At 40.3% G+C, this 26,088-nt stretch overlaps 1 protein-coding gene across 1 annotated transcript in view; it reads right to left on the bottom strand.

Annotated features, from left to right (window-relative positions):
* Positions 1–19,562, bottom strand: part of LOC129420999 (uncharacterized) — a 59,498-nt gene extending 39,936 nt beyond the window's left edge. Inside the window, exons 1-2 of the mRNA XM_073857905.1 lie at positions 19,538–19,562; positions 19,103–19,159 (exon numbers count right to left, since the gene is read on the bottom strand). Of these exons, the coding sequence (XP_073714006.1) occupies positions 19,103–19,159; positions 19,538–19,562 (82 nt within the window). The remainder of the gene's footprint in view (positions 1–19,102; positions 19,160–19,537) is intronic.
* Between the last annotated feature and the right edge of the window lie 6,526 nt (positions 19,563–26,088).

The following is a 26,088-nucleotide window of genomic DNA, read 5'->3' as shown; positions in this document are numbered from 1 at the left end:
AAAAATACCTTCATGCACGTTATGACAGTTATATAATTTTTACACAAAAAAAGTGTGAAGAAAAAATGTGACAAAATGAAGTTAATACCATCCTTGAACATAATGTATTGCTTGCAGAGAAACCCAGTTAAAATAAGTGTAGAATGCACTGTAAAAAATAATTGTGTGAATTAGTTATTTCAACTTACTTATTTTTGTAGACATAACTACTTTTATAAATTGTTGAAACAACAAGAAAATGTACGTTTTTTTTGTCATAAACTAGGCTAAAAGTTGAATAAACTAGTATAATTGTTATTTAAACAAAAAAATGCTTGTTGAAACAACTGTATCACATTTTCGCGGCCTTTACTTAAAAAATTGCGAGACTGAGGGAGATTACGGACTTCCGCCACATCTCTACAGCCTTGGTGACTAACAGACAATCCGTTTCATCAGACGCATGCGCGCTGACGCAATACACGTATGGATCCGAAATTTACTTCCCGGTTTCTTTTTTTTTAATGCTCTGACTAGTTGCTAAACTGATCTCTTGAACAAATGCCTCGTCGAAAATAACAAATGTTTTGGTTTCCTAGGTAATCTATGTGTTGTTTTTTTGCTTGTTATATAAATAAACTACATTTAAAGAACTTTGTTGTTATTTATTCTTAGCGGAGTTTACTGGAAGTTATGTGTGTTCCATGACAGCCACTTGTTTATGTTGTTACTGCTGAAACTGTCTATAAGGTACTTTTTTTTAAGTTATATTGTTTCATATTGGTTTAAACTATAACTTTATACTGATCTGTCTGAATAAATATCCAAATTAATGAAGTGTTTGCAGCTTTTGTACGCAAACCAAATCAATATACGAGTAAAATGGCGCCGACCAATGAATCATTAAGGAAATTAAGTATTTTCTTTATTAAGGGTATTGAGGAAAACCGGTTTAATGCAGCGGTCAGCCAGTGTTAAGGGTGGCCAATCGAATCAAAGAACATGGGTGTTACTCGCCAATTATATCAAAGAAGCCGGGAGATATGGTTTACAGAAGCTGAGGTAAATTTCGATGCAAAAATCGAGTGTAACACACGATGCAAGTAGCTAAACATTTTAATAATTGGCTGTTTTACGTCAGAAATATTAAATAACACACAATATTATCTCGTGATTGAAACTACACAACGGTGGTTTTAATTTAGACTTTATTGACACGGTTAATGTAATGTACTTTGTAAGTTAATTGTGACAAGACATAAAACATTAACAGTGCCATTAAGTAACACAATGTCCACATCAGAAACGAGGCAATGTGCAACATTTAAAACGTTTGTAATAGTGTTGACAAACCAAGGTCCCTTTTAGGGAAGTTGTGGTACTCCTCGGTCATGTCTGCAGTTGTGATACTCCTCGTCATGTCTGCAACACCTTTATGCAGATATTTCTGTCAAGCACGCCACATGCGTTCTCTCTCTCCCTCCCAAACACTGTGTTTGTTCACAAACTTTTACCTAAAAAAAATTATAAAGCGTTTAAGGAGAGAGTACAGCTAAAAATTATAATTATATTTGTCATTTAAAACCCAATTCTTCTTATTGGGAAGAGTCTAGTTCATGTATTTACATATAACTATCTTTAAAAAAAAATCTGTTTTACAGATAAATCATATGAATTTGAGACCACATTAGATATTGGATGACACTATTTTTTTAATTTTGAGTGGTTTATCTCTTAAATTTATGAACACATTCTCCATCACTTTCACCATAATGATGTACTAATGTTTTCAAGTGTATCATTTATGTAAGCAATAAGGTACGAGAGGCTGTGCTGTATCATGAATAAGTAACGGCTGAAGGGCGTTGTTAGGCACGACGCGAAGCAGGGTTTAGAATAATCCACTAGGCCTTAGTTATATTAGGACATTTAAAGGGATTTGTTCAGTTTTTGTACTTAAATCGCTATTGTGAGTAGGACTATTTATTCCATGTCGAGAAAGAGAGAGATTGTGTGAACTAGGATACCGTTGTGCGTCTCTTAACAGCACTGTTATTGCCTCGGTCAAGAGAGCTGCCTGGAACTACATTCACTATGCTTTTCCCAGAACATAATTGCACACCTCAGAACGTTTATCAGCCAATCAGATTCAAGCATTCAATGGACCCATAGTATAAATATATAAATATATCAACGACAGTGTGCAGCAGAGCAGGCAGACTAACATTAGCTGATAGCAGATAATATATCAGTTGACGCTATTTAACAATATTTACATCACTGGGTACTCCCACAGGCCAAAAACATGCAAGTTAGGCTAATTGGAGATACCAAATTGTCCCTCCCCCAACCTGTGTATGGATCAACTTGTCTGAATAAAACTTCTGTATTGATTAACTGGTTCTCGCCATGAATACAGCTATAGATGCTGGAATGGATAATATGAGTACTATGAAAAGTTGCCTGTTTTCACAACTTATTTACAGATTAAACTTAAAAACAGAATAATACTTAAAAGCTGCTGTGTGACAAGTTATACATCTAACAAGCCAAAAAAAGCATAAATAAGTTTTTATAAGCTGTCGACTTCAAAAAACGAGCGTTTAAAGACACAAAAAATGGTGGATCTATCGGCACCGCGTCAGTGCCGTTGCTCACTGCAGAAGTCGAACATTTCTCAACTATTCAAGTGGCAACGTGTGCGTTAGCCAATCAGATCGCCTTATGCAAATAACCTAGGCAGGGCCAGCCAATTATGTTTATGGAAGACCGGAGCATGTCTTGCGGCGACTGTGATTGGCTGTTGGCCACAAGCCTTCCGTCAAGCGTTAACGCTTTCGCCCTGTGTGAATGTACCTTTAAAAGAAAGAAGGTCAACACACAGTTATAATCATGTTCAGTCCTGCTTCATTACTGCACCTGATATTCACCAGTTTACCTTTTTTACAAACTACTTTACTAAAGTAAAACAAGCCTCATCTTTAATATTGTTACACATGATCTCGTGCTGTTGGCAGATTTTATTTTTATTTATCACATTTGATAAAAGTTTTAGTCCAACTGTTCTGGAAATAGCACATTGAATGACATCAAGCTTACAGTCTGAGTTTCACATCAGAAATAAATGATCATACCGGACAGGCTGGCACTCTATACGGCCACAATTACACAATATTTAGGATGCAAAAAGACTAGATCTTTTGTTTAGTGTAAAAAAATTAAGGGGTGGTTTCCAGACACGGCTTAGGCTAGTTCCACGCTCAAATGCATATTTGAGATGAACTAAAAACAGCTTGACTGATATAATTTAAAATATATCAGTGCCATTGTTTTGTCTCTAGATGCACACTAGGAATGTCTATTGTAAGGTATATGTGTCAGGAATTTCAGATGAACCCAAGCGTGGGTGATGACGGGTTAGACAAAAATACTTTAATGTTCACACAAGACAAAACAAAAGCCCACATGGGGCCAAACAGTATGGAGCAAACATATTAACAGACACAAAACACTAAACTAGACTGAAGACTTGACAATTAAACTTGACTACATACTTGACTTGAACAATACACAACTTGAAAACACAAACAATACAAAATGAACCTGCACAGAACTAAGGACACAATGACATTAAATGAGGAAATCTAAACATAGAGACACCGAAGGCACATGACCCGATCCTGACAGTGTGTTTTAAAGCAACTTAAATGTCCTAAAATAACTAAGGCCTAGTCCTGGATTATTCTAAAACCTGTCCGGGAAATCCCCCCCTATATGTATGAATATAAACTCACGTACTCATGTAAATATCATGTATTTACTCGTTCTTATGTTTTGTTATGCTTTCCTTATTTCTACAGCCTAATGTTTACTCTAAGCATGTGTTTTCTAAAAATAGCTGTGTTTTTCTCACTGAAAAAAAATTCATTCAGTTTACTTAATTTTTGAAAGGTAAGTGGTTGCAAACAATTTATTTAAGCTACATTTAGACAAAAGTTTTTTCTTTTATTTATTTTTCTTTTGTTGTTAAAAGTAGCTTAAATAACTTGATTGCAACCACTTACCTTAAAAAATTGAGTAAATTGAATTAATTTTTTTCAGTGTGGCGGGTTTTCAAAGTAGTTTTAAAGTACTCAGCAAGTTCATGCTCATGTTCAGCATTAAACTTTCTTTACACTTTACACTGCATCAAGTGTATTATAAACAGCGTCCCTTTTCCCTTAGGTTTTATTATAGTAAAGGTGTAATAACCATGAGTTTTGCCAGCTTATCTTCTAGGACACATATGCAAAGATATACCAGATATCACACACAGACGTGTACATTCTGTAAGTCTACTTCTTTTACAAAATGAGTCAGTTTTAAAATATAAATGTTAACCAAAAGGTGATTTTATATGTCTGTGTCTAGTGTTTAGTCCGTATTTACATTACTGCATGAAAAGATTTAGTAAAAATACAGTAGCAGCAAATGACTTCTTCCTGCTTCTGCTTCTTCCTTCGTGCCATTGTTGAGTTTTGAAATTAAACAAAGCTGTTGCATAATGTGATGTTTGTAAGTTCTAGCGTTTTCCGGGGGAAATGCCCATAAAAAGAAGTGATACGTGTAGAAACCCCTGAAACATCAGCTGGACCCGTAATCGAAAAAAAAAAAAACTTTCCGAAACTTGTACGAACCCTGGTGAAGTGCATTCGGCACAGAAATACTCTGTAACACGCCCAACTGCTTTTTTGACACTTTGCCTACGTTTAGCATGAGGAAACAACTCTATAACTGTATTAATACATCAAAATGCATGAAATACCATTGAACCACCCCTTTGTAATGTAAAACATGCATGTTCATGATGCCAGCAGGTTGCTGTGTTCAGACCAGGACTCTTATCAATCATGTGAACTTTGGGACATATCAGACATTGCATAATCAATGTAAAACATGTCACTTCCTGTTGCCAGCTGGTGGCGCTAAAACCATAAGTGACTATTGACATGCAGATGTGTTCACTCCAGGACTCATGTGAGTTTGGGACCAATCGCACACTGTATTCCTGAGTTCCAGCAACTTCCTGTTTCATAGCGAAACATCAAATGTTGGCAGGCCGGAACAGACTTTTTTTAACATAGACTATAAAATAGACTTTGCAAGGGCTTTGTAGGACTTGCAATAATACATGAGCATACCGAAATTCGTACATGTATGGCAAACACAGTCCGAGGGCTAATTTGTTGAATACTTGAATGTAGCACTACAACACGTGTTCAGTTCAGGGGCCTTATGTATAAAACTTTGCCAAGATTCCATCTTAAAAGTGTGCGTATGGATATAAGGCAGATTTTGCGTATGTCACGACAGGGTTGGAGAGACTGGACGCAAACGCAAGGTTCAAAATAAATAACATTTAATAATAAAAACACGAGGGCAGACATGGTGAAGGCAGGAACACAGGAACATTAACACAGGAACAGACAGGGTATCAATGACAATGATCCAGCAGTGAGCAAACAGAAGACAGAGGTATATATACACACACAGACTAAATGACAAACAGGTGTGATGAGGCAGGTAATTAATCAATGAATGTCCAGGTGATAACAATCGGAACAGAGACAAGACATGACACGGATTAACCGTGACATTACCCTCCCCTCTACGAGTGGCTACCAGACACTCACATAAAACAACAAAAACAAAGTCTGGTAGCGAGAGTCCAAGGGAGGGGTGGAGGGCTTGGGGACCCTGGCGAAGCCGGCAGCCGCCGGGATGAGACCAACAGGACGGTTGGCCGGACTGCGCCAGGAGAACCGGAGCGATCGCTCCGAGAACCGAGGCAGACGAATTACACCCCTCCTGGGAATCGTCGACGATCAGATGCCCCCGGAAATCATCTCCCATCCCCTCGCGGAAACGGAGACCCTCGGTAGCCACCCCGGGAAAATGATCGGGCGTGGTCCGTTCCGGATCCCCCTGCGAGCAGGATGGTGGTCCTCCGAGGGACCGTCGACGACGACTCAACCGTTGGGGGACCGCCTGGGCCGATCCTCCTCCCGCAGGAGCGAGCGATCGCTCACGGTGGTCCCCAAGAGACATCGGGGCTGATGGGGAATGAACCCCGATGTCACTACTCCCCCTCGACGAAACTCCTGGGGGAGCCGCCCTCCGTGAACCTGCTGCGTCCAGTTTGGCTGGATCATTCTGTCACGACAGGGTTGGAGAGACTGGACGCAAACGCAAGGTTCAAAATAAATAACATTTAATAATAAAAACACGAGGGCAGACATGGTGAAGGCAGGAACACAGGAACATTAACACAGGAACAGACAGGGTATCAATGACAATGATCCAGCAGTGACCAAACAGAAGACAGAGGTATATATACACACACAGACTAAATGACAAACAGGTGTGATGAGGCAGGTAATTAATCAATGAATGTCCAGGTGATAACAATCGGAACAGAGACAAGACATGACACGGATTAACCGTGACAGCTTATGCACAAAAGTTTTCAGATTTATAAACCATGCGTTCTCCAGAAACTGTGCAAAATTCCATTCATAAATCCTAGTCAGCAAAACAACCCTTAGTTTTACTCCATCCATGTGACGTTACAAAACACAAGCAAAACATTGTCGCTGTCCAAGTGAAAAATGTCATTTACAAAAGCCGCTACTTTTCATGAAATTACAAAAACACTGTGTTTTGATTGATTGAAGTTGATACTGGTTTCATATATGGCCAGACAGGTGTTATTATGTTAATAACATTTGTAACAAAAATTTTATGTTTTATGTTTATTTAAGGTGTGTACTGAATTTTGTTTTTTATCACTGTCTTAATGCCTTATGTATGCATTGTCTTTATAAGGTTTTATTATGGGAAACACGTAACCCGAAACCTGAGTTTATATACTGGACTTCACAAAAACTGTAGGAGGAGTTCCCTAAGGTATAACATCGGCAAATGACAAAAACTGCGCCAAAATGACAGAAATACCTCTTCCTGTTTGATTTACGGCTTTGCTCCAAGACTTTTTTGTAGCTCTTGCCATACCAAATGAAAGAGAGCAGAACAAAAATAAACATTGATAATCGATAATCAAATGTATAAATATTACTATCAGCACTCGCAAATAACAAATTTAACTGATCTGGACTTCGTTCTCCTGAAAGCATCGTAACTTCATAATAGCCTATTTGTAATCTATTGTAAGATCTATGGGGGAACTGAAGAAGACAGGGTTATGACGTCACCTGCAGGACAACCGGAAAATTACAACTAAGTTTTCCTCCTGTAGAAAATGTGACTTTAATATTCGTTATGTATATTAATATTTGTTATGTACATTTCGTTATTAGCTTTCATTTTATTGTTTATTTGTTTAAATACTTTACCATGCAAGAAAAAATAAATAAAAATACATTTATTTAGTCAAGTGTATAAAGCGCTTTCTACAATATTGCATTGTTTTTAAATCAGCTTTATATTACAGAAAATGGGAAAATTATTATAGAATAGAATATATGCTACTATTCCTAATTTTACTGTCCTCATAAATACATTTTAAGTAAGGAATAATTGACGACGGGCCATTGAATTATAAGAAAATAATGCACACCCAATGTGCAATGCGGCACGACGCAAACCAATGGACCGGAGTCAATTATTCCTCTTATACCACGGTTACCACAAACATTGCTCTGGTGACTATTTTTAATACATTTGACAAGTTAGGTGTGCGGTTATCAGAAATTAATGCATACCCACGGAACATTTCTCAGCCAATCAGAATACAGCATTCAACAGACCCGTGGTTTATTAATAATATAATATATACTTTTCTTCGACTATGAGATTTTTAGTCGATTAATGTGATAACTTCTAAAGTAGACATGCCTTTCCATCTTATATAAAAATGGCCCTTGATAGAAGCAAGAATTATATAATACTGAAGTTTTATTTTATATAAAGAATTTGAAAACAATACCATGAACAGAAGTGCAAAACCATCAAGTGCACATCAGCACAATAATTGAAAAAGTGACATCTAAAGGTTATATGTATCACTTAACATTGTAACTTAAACACATTAACAGTTCCCTTTCAGTCGGTCACTACGACGTCACGTCGTGACCGACGAATTGGGAACTCGCTTAGAGAGACCAATCTGCTTCGTTTACTACTAAAACGCCAATGAACTTGGCATTAAGGTATTTGCATAATGCAGGTGCCGCCCCGCCAGGTGCGTATATAAGCCGCAGGTGCAAATATGGAAATTAGCTTTTTCGCTTCGAAAACTGGCAATATCTGCTACTGAGAAGCTACTCTCTGCTCTTCTGGGAACGGTTGCTGAAGTTGGTTTGACAAGCAGTACTACCACAGCGGACGCTAGCAGTATTCCACTGCTCTGCATCTTTTTTGTTTTGAGTTTAGTGTGTGCGTTGCCTCTCCCTGTGCGCATCACCAGCTGAGCACCTATAAAGTGATTTCCCTAAAGGAGTGATACGTGAGACCTCTGTGTCTTTTTAAAGACAGCCACTTTCTCGTATATTCGAAGATCAGCGTCCTTTTCAGGATAGCTTTTCCTCCGTGCGATCTTGGATGTGAGAAGTACAGGGATTCCAGTGACGGTCACGAGCGCTGCCTTCGTGCTTGGGCATCGAGCACTCCGAGGCTGCGTTCGTGGAGAGCTTTTGTTCTCTCTGTGAGAGCATAACCCTCTTGGATTGCGGAGACGACTGTCGTTTCTACGGGAACGACGTCCGCGCCTTTGCAGTGCTGAACGCCGCCGTGGTGCGGCTGTCAAGCGCTTGCAGGACGCTCTTTCGCATCACTACGCTGAGTAGGACGGAGGATGCGTCCTTCACCTACCGGCCTTCTCATCCTCAGCCGGTTGAGGCTCCGGTGGAGACTGCAGAGTCGTGTTCTGCGATTTCTGCCGAATCCATTGGACCTCCTTCTGGTCCCGTCACTTCTGCAGCATCAGAGGGGTGCCCATTTTTTCCCTCCGAGGCGGAGTCGTCCCGGAGATGGCGCCCGTGCCCGCTCGAGCGGCGGAAACGGGTTAACCCCTCTCCGCCCGAACCATCCCGCCCACATGATTGGTACTTCGGAGCTGCCCGGGCCTCTACGGTCCTCCCCTCCTGTGCCTGCCTTTCCCGACGGCACGAAGAGCTGACGTGATTTGCAGCCGTCTCGGCCGTTCAACTTTCACCCCTCACCTCCCTCACCAACGGAGCCGCTAAGGATGGGGATCCCTTCAGTGGAGCGGGGGGTTGCGATGCAGCTGCGTTCCTGGAGGGACCACCCAACCCTTCCCTCCCGTGTTTGTATAGACAGTCGTCCGGTTACGGGCGCTGCCCATCAGGCATGCAGAGACGCGGCTTCAGCCCTGCACGCAATAACGTTGCTGCAGGTTCACCAAGCGAAGGCTTTAGAGATTTACGAGGGAGGCCGCGACCTTCAGTCGTGCGATGTCCACCACAGTGGTTCAAGATCGCCACCTTTGGCTGTGTCTGGCTTACATGACGGACGCAGACGAGAACAACTTCCTGAATGCTCCTGTCTCACAGACCGGCCTCTTCGGCGAGCCCGGGGAGTCGTACAGCTCCGCTGCGCAGACTGAGGCGATCTCCTAGGTCGTGCCCCAGCGGAAGACAGCTGCCTTTGGTCCACCAATGCCGGCTCCTCAGTCTGCCTCTCGCCGTCGGCGTCCTGCGGCGACCACCTCTGTTCCCCTCCTCGGACCCCATCCGGCAGCGCAGGGGAACCGGTCGTCAGCAGCTCGCCCCGCCCGCTTAGCCTCTTCCCTCTCCAGGTCTCCGGAGGATCGAGAGAGCCGTGAGCGGGCACACCAGCTCACCCTACCTCTCCTCTATCGCCAGCGGGTGTTTTTCCGGAGTCTGCGTTCTCAGAGCAGGAGACCAGACGACCGTCACCCTCAGCGGGCTCAGGTCAGTGTCACACACACACATACTGTAGATGTTTATGCTGTCACAGCAGACGCACCGGCAGTCCCTCCTGTCCCGCTCGGCTGCCCCACCGCGGGTACATTGGTAGTGCCGCTAATTCCACTCGCACGGTCTCTGGGTGCTTGGCTTCAGCTCACCAGCCCGTCCAGTTGGTTATTACGCACAATCCGCCTCGGTTACGAAATACAATTACCGGCACTCCCCCAAATTCTCGGGTATTCGTTTCACTATAGTGAAAGCGTCCGATGCACATGTACTGCGTGCAAAAGTCAATGTCCTGCTGGCGAAGGACGTTTCGAGCCGGTCCCTCTTACCGAGATGATGATAGGGTTTTTCCAGCCTTATCTCATAGTACCCAAAACACGCGGTGGGTTACGACCGATTTATTTACGCACCGGCTCTACAAATGTGATCCTTTAGGATGATACGCCGAAGCTCGTATTTCAATATTCAGATCGGTTGCAGCCTTAGACCTGTAGACGTGTACTTCATGTGTCCATCTCCCCTCGCCTTATACCGGTTTTTCGCTCTACGTTCATGGGGTGGGCATATTAATACTAAGTACAACCTTTCGAGCTGTCTCTCTCTCCCTGTGTCTCCATGAAAGTGCTAGTCACGGCATTAAAACCTCCAAGAGAGAGCGTTGTTCACATTCTGCTTATATTTATGTCGACTTATAATAGCTCATTCTTGGCAGACGTGCGCGAACACAGATTTAATGCTTCGGCATCTCGCTTGTTTATATCATCAGGTCAACTGGGAAAAGAGCAACTTTGCCCCGTGCAGAGGATCCCTTTCTCAGTATGGAAATAGACTCGATCGACTAATTGGCGTGTTTTACAAGAGCGCGCAACCAGTCAGTTCTGACTTGCCTCGGTTTAATTCGAGGGAAGTACGCGGTCCCTCTGAAACCATTTCAGAAGCTCCTGGACATATGGCAGCAGCTGCAGCTGTGACACTGCTCGAGCTGCTTCATATGAGACCGCTTCAGCATTGGTTTTACGATCGAGTCTCAAGGAGAGCGTGGCGCACCGGCATACACCGTGTAACCATTACACCTGCGTGTCATTTCTATTTTACCCCGTGGTCAGACCCAGCGTTTCTGAGGGCAAGATATGCCCCTGAGACAGGTCTCCTGGCATTCTGTAGCACATACGATGCCCCCAGCACGGGGTGAGCAGCCACGTATGACGGGCTTGCAGTCTCAGGGGTGTGCATAGCACCCCAACGGCCGCGAGCGGTGGGCTGTATATCTGGGACTCGTACGCTTTGCTACGGAGCTGCGAGGGAAAGATGTATTAGTCTGCACCGACAACATTGCGACTGTTGCGGAAATCAACTGTCAAGGCAGTTTGCGCTCTCGTCACCTGTCGGATCTCGCTCGTCATCTCCTCTTTTGTAGTCAGAAGCATCTGAGGTCCCTTCATGCCATTCACATTCCGGGCTCGCTCAACACAGCGGCAGACGCGCTTTCCCGAGCTGCGCGCCCCGGCGAATGCCGACTCCACCCCCAGACGGTTCAGCTAATTTGGAAGAAGTTCGGTCGTGCGCAGATAGATCTATTTGCGTCACCGGACGATACCCACTGTCCCTGTTTTATTCACTAACCGAGGGCAGCCTCGGCGTGGATGCGTTGGCACACAGCTGGCCGCGGGGGACGCGCAAATACGCATTCCCTCCAGTGAGCTTAATCGCACAGACACTGTGCAAAGTCAGGCAGGATGAGGAGAGCCTTTTATTAGTCGCCCCGTACTGGACGACCAGGAATTGGTTTTCAGAGTTAATGCTCCTCGCGACAGCCCCTCCCTGGCGAATTCCCCTAAGGAAGGACTTTCTTTCTCAAGGAAGGGGCACATTATGGCACCCGCGCCGCGACCTGTGGGATTTCCATGTATGGTCGTTGAGCGCGCGCAAGGTTTAGGTGATTTATCGCAAGCGGTATCTAACACCATCGACGCGGTACGAGCACCGTCCACAAGACGGGCTTACGCGCTTAAATGAAACCCTTTTCGTCACCTGGTGCTCTTCGCAACGCGAGGACCCCAGAGAATGCTTAACATTGTGCTTTTATATATTCAACATAGGTTAGATGGTAGGCTGTCCCTCCGCCATTAAAGTTGATATCGCCGCTATTTCTGTTCATCACTCACTTATCAACGGCAGATCAGTTGGCCAGCATGATTTGGTTATTACAATTTAAGAGGCGCTCGCAGGCTAAACCCCTCGCGCCCCCCTCTTTCCTCCTGAGACCTGTCCATGGTGCTGAAGCCTTCAGGTCTCCCATTTGAGCCTTTGCAGTCTGCGAGTCTGAAGTTTTTGTCAATGAAAACTCTGACCCTGCTAGCATTGGCCTCCGTGAAGAGAGTAAGGGATTTATATGCATTCTCTGTTGACGATTCGTGCCTTCAGTTTGGTCCTGCTGTCTCACTGAGACCCAGACCAGGCTATGTGCCCAAAGCTCCCACCACTCCCTTCAGAGAGGTGGTGAGCTTGCAAGCGCTACCCCCGGAGGAGGCAGACCCAACCATGGCTTTATTATGTCCCGTACGAGCTTTACGCCTCTACGTGGATCACACACAAAGCCTCAGGACTTCAGAGCAGCTCTTTGTTTGTTACGGTGGTCAGCAGAGAGGGAAAGCTGTCACTAAGCAGAGGATGTCTCATTGGATTGTAGACACTATCGCCCTTGCTTATAATCTGCAGGGCACCCCATGTCCATTTAAATTGAGAGCTCACTCCACTAGAAGTGTTGCCTCATCTTGGGCACTCGCTCGTGGTTCCTTGCTAACAGACATCTGCAGAGCTGCTGGTTGGGCGACACCTAACACGTTCATTAGATTTTACAGTGTTCGTGTCGAGCCTGTCTCCTCTCGTGTACTTTCCTCGTTAGGGGAAGCACAGAGAACAGGCTCGCAGGTCGGCTTGCAGCCTCCGACTGCTGCTCCAAACTGAGCTCAGTATGGAAGGCCATCGAGGCAAAAACGCGTAATAATTTGTTTTGCCTTCCTCCGCTGCCTTGGCAGCCTCTCACTAGCTGCATCCTCGCGAACCTATGTGTTTGGCTCGGGCATCCACATTGCGTCCCACCGGGTTCCTTTGTGAGTATTTTTCCGTGGGGTTAATCCTACTAGCCCACGTTTCCCTCAGCAGAGCACTGCTTTGCCTACACAGCCACGGCTGTCATTTATACCTCAACTACGGTTGACTTTCGCCCACCAATAGCCCTTAACGGGGCGGTGGCTTCCGCAGCGTTCCTATACCGCTCAGATAGGGCGCTTCCCAGTCGCTGACACTACTGTGGGGTTAAAGGAACATCTAGTGCCCGGCCTTCTGCCTTAAAACCTAATTCTCCTTATCCTTAAGTGGAACCGGAGGGCGTTACGCAGACACTGGAAGAGGTCAGCCCTCAGTGGCGTTTTGGTAGGGATTCCCAATTCGTCGGTCACGACGTGACGTCGTAGTGACCGACTGAAAGGGAACGTCTTGGTTACGTATGTAACCCTCGTTCCCTGAAGGAAGGGAACGGAGACGTCACGTCGTGACGTCTCACTTGCTGTTACGGCCGGTCACACTTTCCGGCTTTCTCAGCAAAATGAAGCTAATTTCCCTATTTGCACCTGCGGCTTATATACGCACCTGGCGGGGCGGCGCCGGCATTATGCAAATACCTCAATGCCAAGTTCATTGCCGTTTTAGTAGTAAACGAAGCAGATTGGTCTCTCTAAGCGAGTTCCCAATTCGTCGGTCACGACGTGACGTCTCCGTTCCCTTCCTTCAGGGAACGAGGGTTACATACGTAACTGAGCATTCTCCTGTTGCTCAGTTGGTGATCATTGCATTAACAGTGCAAAGGTCATTGGTTTTGATCCCACATATAATGATAAAAAAAAGGTATCATGTAGACTAAATGCACTGTAAGCTGCTTTGGATAAATGCATGTGCCAAATGCATAAATGTAAAGTAATAAAGTAATGAATAAAAAGTACATTTGAGTATATGGACAATATGTTGGTAATGTAAGGATCTATAATCTAATCCCTAACATAAACATACAATAGTTGTTCACAATCAATTTATCAATTTATTTGCCAGTACAATGAAAGTGCTTAATATAAAGAAGACAAATGAAGATGTAAAGGCCGGTCAGCCAGAGAGATTGACATCTGTGATAAAACTGGGACTTGACTGCACAGTCTTACACCAGTCATGTTTCTTGATATCAATCACTATAAATGTCTTATATGGGGAATCAGCACCACTTTCTCATCAGGATACTGGGAGTATTTTGACACATCAGCATTCTGACAAGTTATGATTTAAAAACAAGATTAATTTCCAAACAAAATTGCTTCTTCAGGCACAAGAGAGGATGACACAAACAAGCCAAAACTAATATCTCTGTTCAGATCGTTATGTTTAGTGTTAAGTTTTACATTATTAACATATAATTTGCATCCCTGTTGTGTTTTCTTTAGTGTCTAAATTGCCTGTCAACAAAGAAGTGATGTGAATACCATATGTATCCCATGTATTTTTTGTTTATCAGTACTACATTTTTGATTGAATTCACAATATACTCTGTTACTAGTGTACACAAAAATGGCTATTGTGTGTGGTGTTTGCTGTATGTTCACCTCCTTTGTGCCAAGCCTCTAAGCCAGATGATCAATAAATTTTTTCTTTAGATATTTTCTCTTCACCAGGTTTGCCATCTTCTCTGTACAACCATCATACCGGTCATCAACTGCATAACTGCAATATCCAACTAATATCTGTCCTTCAACATCCTGTCTTTCATCCTGAGAAATAATTTAATAAAATCAGTAATCATGCTTTTGCAATAATATACAGACTCATAATTCAGTCTTACCTTTCAGGCTGGCCTTATATATAGCAGCACACTTACAGAAGACATCAGAATGTGTGTGTATGGAAAATTGTCATCACAAACTTCTACTGGTTTAAACAACAAAATCCTTACATCATTACACCTGTAGGTGGTGATCAGGGAGTATTTTTCAGATTATATGTGATGATCCTCTTTTATAAAACTACCATATGATATAATATTGCTTTGTAAACTAACAAAAAAATATACACAGAAGTTTGAGATCACATATACATGTCATGAACAAAAGATTTTAGTGAGGAACAAACTCAGAGGTTTATTTTATAAGTAGTAGAAACATGATTGGTTAAGAAACAGTCCTCAAGAGTAGATCTGAAATGTCAAATGAGTGTTTTTTTACAGTTCTAAAATATCACACAGTTTCATGTTTTTTGCCATGTTTACTTCACACGAATGTGTTGCTTTAGTTTGCAAGAGGTCATTAAAGTAAAAATGTCAAACAGAGACAAGCTCTGATTGTTAAAACATATTCAGTTTACGTTTTCCGATTTGAAATATGTAATATGTAAAAGTGAAAATTAAAAAGGCAGTAATAGGTTAAATGTTGAACTTGTTAAAAGTGCATAGTTTGTGGGTTTGTATTAGATATAGCTTTAACATTTTACACTGTAAAGACCTAACAAGTTTAACTGAAAATACAGATTGTCTTCATTTAAGTTTGTAAACATACATTTCAACCTTTAATTATTTGAAATAAGTTGTTGTTGTTACTAAATGTATTCTTTACATCCACTTGTACAGTTTAAGTCTAATTTACTTAATCTACACATCTAACAAAGCTCCCACTGCTGTTATTTACTAGTCTCTATATATTTTTCTTTGATACACACAAGTCAAACATTTGTGACTTGTGAAACTCAAAATAGGATAAGTAAGTCAGAAGAGACTGATCTCAGTACAGGCACACACACAGTTATCACTCACTGAGTGAGGCAACACCCAGTATGGCCATCTTGTAACCATAATACATCCTGAGCACAAGCAACACTCTTCCGCACAATGACAACCACAAGTCTCAAAATATATTAAAATCGTTTAAATCTCCAACAAAACAACATGAAACTTTAACAAGTCTTCATCTTTGCTGAAAAACATAAGAATTTCAAATTGTACTCTCAGCCACATGCATGTGTCACAACTTAAATGGATTAAAAAAGCTAGGTAAACATGATAAAATGAAAAATCCTGAATTTAGTTACAGTAAGTGAATTAGAGAGTTAGATTGAATTAATCTATAATCAATCTTTATTTACTAAATTATTTTGAGCATTCGTGTTTAGGGTGTGTTAGTAACTAGTTAAAATACAGCATGAAACTGTGTACACAATGTAATGACAATGACAATGACAATTTATTTATATAGCACAATTTAAAACAACAGCTGTTGACCAATGTGCTTTCCAAATAGATAAAATAACAGATAAAAGACAGAAGAGAAAATAAGATAAAATCACATCAATAGATAAAAAACACAGGAAAAATAAAATAAAATAAAATCACATTAATTTAAATTTACCTCAAAGGCTTTTGAGAATAAAAAAGTTTTGAGTCTGGATTTAAAAGTAAGGAGAGATGGAGCCTGTCTAAGGGGGCGTGCACACCAACGCTTTTACGCCCGCGGAAGGCGCATGTTTTTAATTGTTTCCAATGGAAGCTCTGCGTTTTTCAAATAAGTCATGCAGCTAGCGGTTTTTCTCTGCGCTGAAAACTGGCGCCCGCCGTTTTTTCCGCGCTCAGCGCTGAGCACCGAGAGTTGAAAAATTTTCAACTTTGGAAGAAAAGCTCCGCTCGTCAATGTCAGTTCTCACGCGGCGATCCAATCACAGTGGAGGAGGGGCAGGACAAGTATTACAGCAACCAACCGTCTCACAGCTAACGTATCAGAGCTACCAAAGCGCTTAGCTGAAGAAAGCTGGCACTCAGCTGAAAAACAGCTGGCATTCGGCGTTGTCCAGGCGTTTTCAGCCACGTTTAAAAGTTTTGGTGTGCACAACCCCTTAAGCTAACAGGTAAGCTGTTCCAAAGCCTTGGAGCCGCACTGTAAAAAGCTCGATCTCCCCTACACTTTAGTCTTGATTTTGGAGTATGTAATAGAGCCTGAGTAGACTATCGAAGAGATCTTGGGGGTTATAGTCGGTCAAAAGATCAGACAAATAGGTTGGTGCTAAGCCATTTATGGATTTATAAACTAAGAGTAATACTTTAAATCCAACTATGAAAAGCACGGGAAGCCAATGTAGTGAGCGTAAACTAGGAGTAATATGCTCCCTCTTTTTTTCACCACACAAAAATCTTGCTGTTGCATTTTGGACAATTTGCAGGCGGGACAGTGTTTGCTGACTAATTCCCAAGTAAAGTGAATTGCAATAGTCAAGCCTAGATGAAATGAAAGTATGAATTAATTTCTCAAGATCCTTAAAGGAGAGAAACGGCTTTGCTTTTGCAAGCAGACGCAGCTGGTAAAAGCAGGTTTTAACAACAGAATTTATTTGGCGATCAAACTTAAGATTATCATCTAGAAAAAAGCCCAAATTTTTTACCCAGGGTCTCAGGTAAGAGTTTAACTCTCCTAAATCCAAGTTTTTAGATTTTGATGACTCGGATGGACTAAACACAATGATTTCAGTTTTTGTTTCATTAAAAATTAAAAAATTCAAAGAAAGCCATGCCTTAACCTCCTCTAGACAAGCTATCAAAGACCCTAATCCTGCATAATTTTGTATGACAGGCAAATAAACCTGTGTATCGTCTGCATAGCAGTGAAATGATATGCAGTGTTTCTTAAAGATGGACCCTAGGGGAAGCATATACAGAGAAAAAAGAAGTGGAGCCAAAATAGAGCCCTGAGGAACACCACAAAACAGATTGGCTTTACTAGAATAATGTTCGCCCATCTTAACTGAGAAACTCCTGTTTGTTAGATATGATATTAACCATTTTAAGGCTGTACCTCTTACACCAACATAGTTTCAAGACGATCAATAAAAATAGTGTGATCAATTGTGTCAAAAGCAGCTGTTAGATCAAGAAGCACAAGTACTGCAAAATCACCAGAGTCACATGAAATCAAAATATCATTTAAAACCTTAATTAATACAGTCTCTGTAGAATGTAGAAGCTCATAAGTTACCAGAAACTACAGATGGTGTTAAATTTCACATTTATTCTCAGAAACTGTGAAGTGAGAATGACCATGAGCATGATAACTGTAATATGAATATAGACTTTAAATACAGCAAAAATCTAATAAAAACAGACGTGAATTAAAAATGTCAAAACCTATTACTTGAGTAGAAAGATGCACATGAATTGGTACAATAAAAAAAACTTAAATGAGACAAAAACATGTCAAACTAGGCATGATAATCATAGTACACTCCCAAAAAAAAGGTACAGAAGTTGTTACTAGGGTGGTAGCCTACCTTTTTAAAAAGTACACTTGTGTACCTAAAAGATGCATACTGGTACCTCAAAGGTACATATCTGTACCAAAATGGTATATATAAGAACTTTAAAAGGTTTCTGGGAAGACTAGGGCTGCTGCTGGTAGAGGTGTAAGTGAGACCAGAATTTTCACCCTGGTCTGTGTGGATCCTAACACCCAAGTATAGTGATGGGGACACTATACCATCAAAAAAGCACTGTCCTTTAAAGGAAAACACCATTGTTTTTCAATATTTTACTGTTTTTACATCGATTTAGACAAATTAATACATACCTATGTTTTTTTTAATACGTGCCCTTCATCTTTGCACAATGCGTCGTCAATGTGTTAGCATTTAGCCTAGCCTCATTCATTCCTTAGGATCCAAATGGGAATGAATTTAGAAGCCATCAAACTTGGTGGCTTCTAAATTCATCCCTGTTTGGATCCTAAGGAATGAATGGGGGACTAGGCTAAATGCTAACACATTCACAACGCTCTGTACAATGATTAAGTGCACGCATTGACAAAAGAGAGGTATGTATTTATTTGTCTAAGTTAAGGGGAGGACCTAGTAAAATATTGAAAAATTATGGTTTTCCTTTAACCATTCGTTAATGTACTGCCATCTTTTTCTCCTTTGGGCTTTTATGTAATCTGAGCATAAGTCACATCAACCGATCTAGAAGCCACATCTAAAAAAATAAATAAATAAATGCAAAAGATCAAAATGAGTTTGAATCATTCGATATTTAACTTTATCTTTAAATACTGAATGATGCTGTTTTCGCTTTACTTTAGTTTTATTTTAGTTCACCTCACCTTTATCTCCTATCTTCACTTTAGAGTAAACAGTGTCATCACCTTCACTGCCACTCCCTAAAAATGCAGAGAGTTAGAAAACTTCATTAAAACCACCTGACATGTCCAATCTTTTTTCTGTAATCAGTTCCAGTTCTTGGTAACTTTGTCTGACACGTCAGTTAGTCAATATAAAGTAAATGTTTATTTACAGCTCAATAACAGCACCTCACAATCATGCTGTTGTACTGAAAATTACCACAAGTGTGATTTAAAATGTTACGAAAGCATGATATTACTAAGATAACATGACTACAACATTAGGCATCTAAAGCGGTGCACTGTTAAAGTCAGCTATCAAAGACAATAATGAATAATGAAAGATAAAAAGTCATTTGAAATCTCTCTGATGATAACGAAGCAGACATCTCAGGAGAGACTTTTGTGTTTCTTTACCTTTCTTTTCTTTCTTTTTCTTCATTTCTTTCTTAGGTTTCAGTTCAATATCAGCATAGGTGAGATCAGCTGATTCGTCTACAATGAAGAATAAAGAAATGATTAAGAGTTTTCTCCTCTAAATGTTTAGTTTTACTCTACTAGTTGTTTTTACCTTTGCTCTTGAGTTTCTTTTTCTTGAAGTTGACCTTTGAATACATGGCATCACTGGGGCCGGCCTGAGTCACTGCTTAAGGAAAATTATTTGACCCATAATTTTCCAACTGATTCATTTTTGTGAGTTGAACTATATTAGATGAGGTTAAGACATTACCTGAGCTTGCGTCTTTATTGTCCGTTGCATCAACAGAGTCATAAATATGAGCATCTCCTGTAATGAAAAAATAAAACGATGAATAAAGTTTCAAGGGATCATCTATAAAAGCTTTATATCTTTATATTAAAGTAAGTGTATAGAAATATTGTTAACATGTTAACAATAAACTGTGCCACCTTGTGAGGCTGTTCTGGGTGGTTGATGGGGTGTTGCTATGTTTTTAGCCTGTTGCTATGCAGTTACTAGTGTGTTCTGGGTATATGTTGGGATGTCAATGCATCAGTTCTTATAAAAGCAGATTTCATACTGTATAAATGTGCTGTAGACTGACCAGACTGCAGTGGAGTGTATCCATCTTCAGTCCGTTTTTGATCTGATGTCCGACTGATGTTCTGCTGTGGACTGACAGCTGAAGGAGACTGAGAGACTTTACCTACAGTAGTCAAACACAGTATGTCATTTTTTTGCTTTGTAGCAACACCAAACTGGATAAAAAAATAGTAATTGTAATAGAAATTGTCTGGACCATCAAAACAGCAACATATTTTAAAGCCAATTTCATAGACGGCACTGGTTTAGAAGCACTTCCTGTTTCAGTCTATTATTTTTGTTTGTTTGTTTGTTTTAATTTCACATATTTAATTCCTAAAAAAGGACATTTACATTTGATTTATTTCTAAATGTTTTGTTTGGATGTATTTGTTATAACATTGTCTGTTGGATGTATAAAGGCTTAGCGCCACACACATTTTCTGAACTGCCCAATTTTCCTCTCGAAAGGTTGAATGCATTCTGACTGAATTTTTGTGTGTGCATAAATTAACTTCCGCCTGTTTAAAATATCACTAAACTGCATACTGTAGTATTATCAATAGGAAACAAATACGTTTGGTCATGTAGACCACTACAGACATGCTAAAGGGCAGTCATTTACTGTAACTTAAACAAAAGAAGTTCTTGAAAGTTATAATGAAGGATAGCTGGTGTGTAAAAGCTGTGGCTTGTGCTTCAGGTACAACTGGTTACAAAAGCACCACAATGTTTATCCTTTTTTACAAAAATGTACATTAAAGGAGAACTATGACAGGAGAAAATTTTTTTAACATTAGACACTTCACCTTCAAGGTTTGGACATTCTGTGCAAATGTGTCATTGATGTTTTATAGATTTCTGTGAGGGCAGAAGATTCAAACCTTTTTTGTTTTTGTAACACCACAGCAAAACCAAGAAAATTATCAACAACAAGATGCTCAGTCCGACAACCACTCCAACTATCAGACCAGAAGATCCTGAGAATGAAGAAGCAGAGATTCTTACACAACCAGAACATTTACAGACTAATACAATATATTATCTATTATACTCAGCATTGCTGTGCTATAATGTCACATATAAATATATTCATGCCTGATAAAGGTGGCAGGCACTCTTAAAGTGTCTAACAACACCACATGCAGCAGTGACTAAATTCACAATATACTGTAGCACAACGTGTCTCATCTTATTGTGTAATAATTATATCAGTCATTTAAGACAATTACCATTGTCAGTGCCCCATTTTAAGGGACAAATTGCTTTATTTTTGGAAATAACAAAAAGGCCATGAACATTTAACAAATATATTGTCGCTGTCCGATGAAAGTATGTCCATTTTGCAGATTTTGAGATTTTTCGACGGATTGAATGTCCAGGTTCATTTCCGTATACAGTATGCTTCACATATCTAAATGACCAATGAAAAGTTGTGAAATCGTGTCATCTGATTTTCACGTATATCAATTTGTTGTCAAAGCTGTCAATCACGCTGCGTATCTCCCTCCCTGTGGAAGCATCTTGCAGGTCTCGTAAAGTTTCATCGAAGCTCAGCACTGGATAGCCGAATAAACTTAGCCTGGTGAGAAGATGACTTTCCTTCATCGAGGTAAATGTTTCCCCCTGACGCCAGACGCACGTATAGGAGTGACAAAATTACGGTAGGACTCTTTAAACAAAGTATCTGTCTAGCATTACCATGACAGGGTATTGACTCATTGTCACTTCATAGTTTGCAAGAGACATTTAATCAATTTATTATAATTAATATTAAATAAACTAAGCGTATTTAATAAACTAAGACGTAGGCTATTTAATAAACTTAGCGTATTCATCTGTCAATATGAAACGCGACTTGGCCATTCTAATTAATGATTGGAAGAACGCGTATCGACCACCGTTACTGTAAAATATGCACGTATGTCCATTTAAACTCAATTTTGGTCAAATGTGGATTATATCATTACACTGGCAAGAATATGGCTACATGTTAAGATGTCGTACCAAGTATGACAACACTACATTCAACTGCTTTTGAAATACAGTGGGTTTTTTTACTTCCTGAAAAGTAACCGTTTTGGACATACGTGAGTTTCATCATTTTATATTTATGAAAATATTTTTTTTTCAGTAACCAACAGAACAGCTAAACATCAATAAGACATTTAAACTGTTCACCGTGAGCGACTATAAAAGCGCTTCCACAAAATGTTCAGTTCCCCTCGTGCTCATTACCAGGGACAAAACTGACACACTGATATTTTGCCTCTCATTCAGGCCTGTAATTTAACACGACAATGCATTTTTGTTTGTATTGGAAGTTATAACATAAAAACAATCCAACATCATTTGTTTTTACACATCTGCAGTCTCATTAATCATAAAAATGTATTGTGTATTTAATGTGTTTGTGACCTGGTCTCTCTATGGCCTGGTAAACTACAGGTTAAAAACAAAAGAAATCTAATAAGTCATTGTGAGTTAAATATGACTTTATATTGTGGACGATATACAGATGAATACAGATAAACAGACTCACTTGATACTGTCAGTGTAACTTCATTACTGATGTGTGAGTATTGTGATCCATTGGTCTCATTTCCTATACAGGTGTAGTTTCCGGTGTCAGACTCAGTAACAGATCTGATTGTGTAATTCTGAAGGTCACTGATGTTGTAAAATGATGAATCTTTATACCAGCTATACTGCCAGCTGCTGACTCCTCCTCCATTGATGACACATGTGAGATAGACAGTTTCTCCTCTGAATACATGATCATCAGGCCAAACAAACACTTGAGGTGTTGGCCTTTCTGTACAATAACAAACAATTCACACATATAAATGCTTACTGGATTGCAAAACATATTTGCTGTTTTACATTACATGTTTTAACCTCTGTAATTGTAAATTACCACTTGTTCAGTGTTTTAGGAAATAATGTTCATGATGCAATTTAATACTACAGTATGTAATGTAAATGACACATAGTGAAGAAATGGTGAACCACCTCTGATGTCAACATCCAATCACAGCACAGTTTACTGAAACCACTGTCTGTGTTTGGTATAATAACACCTGGTAAATCTGTTACTAGTATGATGAAACTAGACGAAGTTAGTCCAACCATTGACAAAGAAAGTCAGTCCGTCATCAAAGCCAACTGAGCATTGAAGCAACTATGATTATTCAATAAAATCTTTATATTTACATCACTTTGTCTCCTGCCTGCTGTTTTACTTTCATCTCTGAATCTGTCTCATGGTAAATTTGAAGTATTAGCTCACATGAAAATTAATATTTGAGTACAGATTTAGTAATATCCTGACAGGTAGAGAGATTTGAAACTAGACTTTAATGTTTAAAGAACAATTTCAAGGAGGGTGTTACTAATCAATTTTGCTTAATGGGCTACTGCTTGAAATAATGAAATAAATGTGTAACAGAAGAGAGAGTTTAGGTGCCTCTACAGACTTTTATTGTACTGTTAAAAACTTGATAGTACTGCAAGTAGTAAATCTCAAACATTAAAGGAACAGTATGTAGGATTGTGGCCAAAACTGGTATTGCAATCACAAAACTTGTGGTTAAAACTGGTACTGCAATCACACAGCTGGTGGCCAATACACAAAATGACAACATAAACATCAGTTGAGGGCTGCAACTCCACTTTTTAAATGACAATATCCTGGCCAGACCACTGTTGTATTTGAAATGAACATGATTGCTTAATGTCTAGTGACATATCAGGGCCATTTTATGATTAATTGATATAAATTTCTTACATACTGTTCCTTTAAGACTTTTGGATCTTTGGGATCCAACATTTTAACATTCAGCCATAGTTGAATTCATCACCTCACCATTATAACTGCAAATAGGCTTTATGCCCAGCTGCACTACTTTCTGAACTTCAGCCAGCTCCTTGTTTCCTGTCTGCCATTATTGAACAAACTGATTAATCCAGGTGTGCCTGACCTCAGTAGTCACAAACAAACTGATTAATCCAGGTGTGCTTGACCTCAGTAGTCACAACAACAATAATCAGACACACCTGGATTAATCAGTTTGTCCAATAATGGCAGAAAGGAAACAAGGAGCTGGCTGAAGTTCAGGAAGTAGTGCAACTGCGCATAAAGCCTATTCCACTCATTAAATGTCATAAACTTACCCTGTACTGTCAATGTTATTGGTTTACTGTATTGTGTGTAAACCTGAGGGTTTTCTTTTCTTCTGGCTATGCATGCGTACTCTCCTCCATCAGAGACTTGCACAGATCTGATTGTTTTAGTTCCTGTAGTTTCAGTGGATTGAGTGTTTGATGGTGTGTTAAAGATAAACTCCCATTCAGTGGACTGTTGAACCTCACAGATCAGAGAAACTGTGTCTCCAATAAACACAGACGTCTGTGGCGTCACAGTCAGAGTTGGTGTTGCATCTGTCAATATAAAATCAGTAGGAGTTGTAAATCTTTTTAACAAGATCTTAATACAGTACATGGCAAAACCATTAGTGTATTCTTATTTCCAGATAAATCTGAAAAGTTTTTGACTAATATATTAAAAATTTCGGTAACACTTTATTTTACGACCCGCAAAGTACCGCGCAATTAAACTGAATTTACAGCGTACCTCTACAGTACGTACTTGTAGGTATAAGGGGGCAATATTTTAAGTTTGGGGTAATAAGGGGGTAAGAATATATGGAAAATTATAAATTCAATTCAATTTTAATTCAATTTTTATTTATATAGCGCTTTTCACAATTGGTGATTGTTTCAAAGCAGCTTTACATTAATAGAAGCAGTGGAAAGCACAGAAAAACGACAGATAGCACAACATAATACACGATAGCACAAGCAGCTAAATTTGCTGCGGCTATGAATCAACATTATAAGCATGCTTATTGCTAATGTAACGTAAAGAAGAGGGTGCTATGTTAAGCCCAAGAAGGCTGCCTCCCCGGGTTGAAAAACCCCCTAGGAGAAAAAAAACCCCAGGCTTTGCCGGGGAAGTAAAAAAAAGTCCTAGGAGGGAAAAACCCTTGGGAGATATATTTATATATACATTGAAACGATTAAGGAGATTAGGCGGAGGTTAAGCGGGTTCTGCCGGTGGTTGTTGGTCAGGCATCAGCTGGGCATCACGTTGAAGGTCAGCCGGTGGGTCAGAGGTGTGCCGACTTTCACATCTACTGGAACTGGGTCTGTTTGTCTCATTGTCCTCAGGGTTGAGGACGAGACATTAAGAAAGAAAAACAAAACCCTATTAGCGTAGGGGCCATTCATATGTATACACATGTACAAATACACAAACATTATATATACATATACACATACATACACACACATGTACATATACGTATTGAAGATACAACGTCACCCCAGTGACAGACTCTGCACAGTTTGGTTTAGGGAGAACGAGAAAAATGCACGGGACGGCGAATGTTTTTGGAGATGGATGCAGTGACACCCTTTTCTAAGGACTGAAGTCCCGCCCCCGACTAGTGGGCTTAACACCACAAATCTATACCCACTGAGCTTCATTGAAATCCGGACGAGCAAGGGAGTAAAGGGGAGACGGGGACGAGACTGCGCCTGCCATCTCCCTGATGCCTGTCTGGGCTTCACAGTACTCCCTTACTCGACTCCCTCCTCCTCAGAAACCTCAGGAGGAGGGCCGAGCAAGTGATAACATAATGCCCTACATAACTTTCAATCACTCCTCTGCGCTTGGCAATTAATGGCCCGATTCTGGGTTTTATTGGTCTAGTTTTGAAGTTTTGGCCTTGTATTGTGGTTTGTATGTGCACAGAGTAGCGTTTCTATTCCTTATATGTAGCCTTTTCAATTTTATACGTGACATTTGTTTTTGAAAGTTTATGCTCGGCTCATGGTTTGCTGCACATATGTAACCGAGTAAGGA

This window comes from Misgurnus anguillicaudatus, chromosome 19 (genome assembly GCF_027580225.2).
Source record: "Misgurnus anguillicaudatus chromosome 19, ASM2758022v2, whole genome shotgun sequence".
Taxonomy (NCBI): Eukaryota; Metazoa; Chordata; class Actinopteri; order Cypriniformes; family Cobitidae; genus Misgurnus; species Misgurnus anguillicaudatus.
The sequence above is the reverse complement of the archived record's forward strand: the minus strand, read 5'-3'. Positions and strand labels throughout refer to the sequence as shown.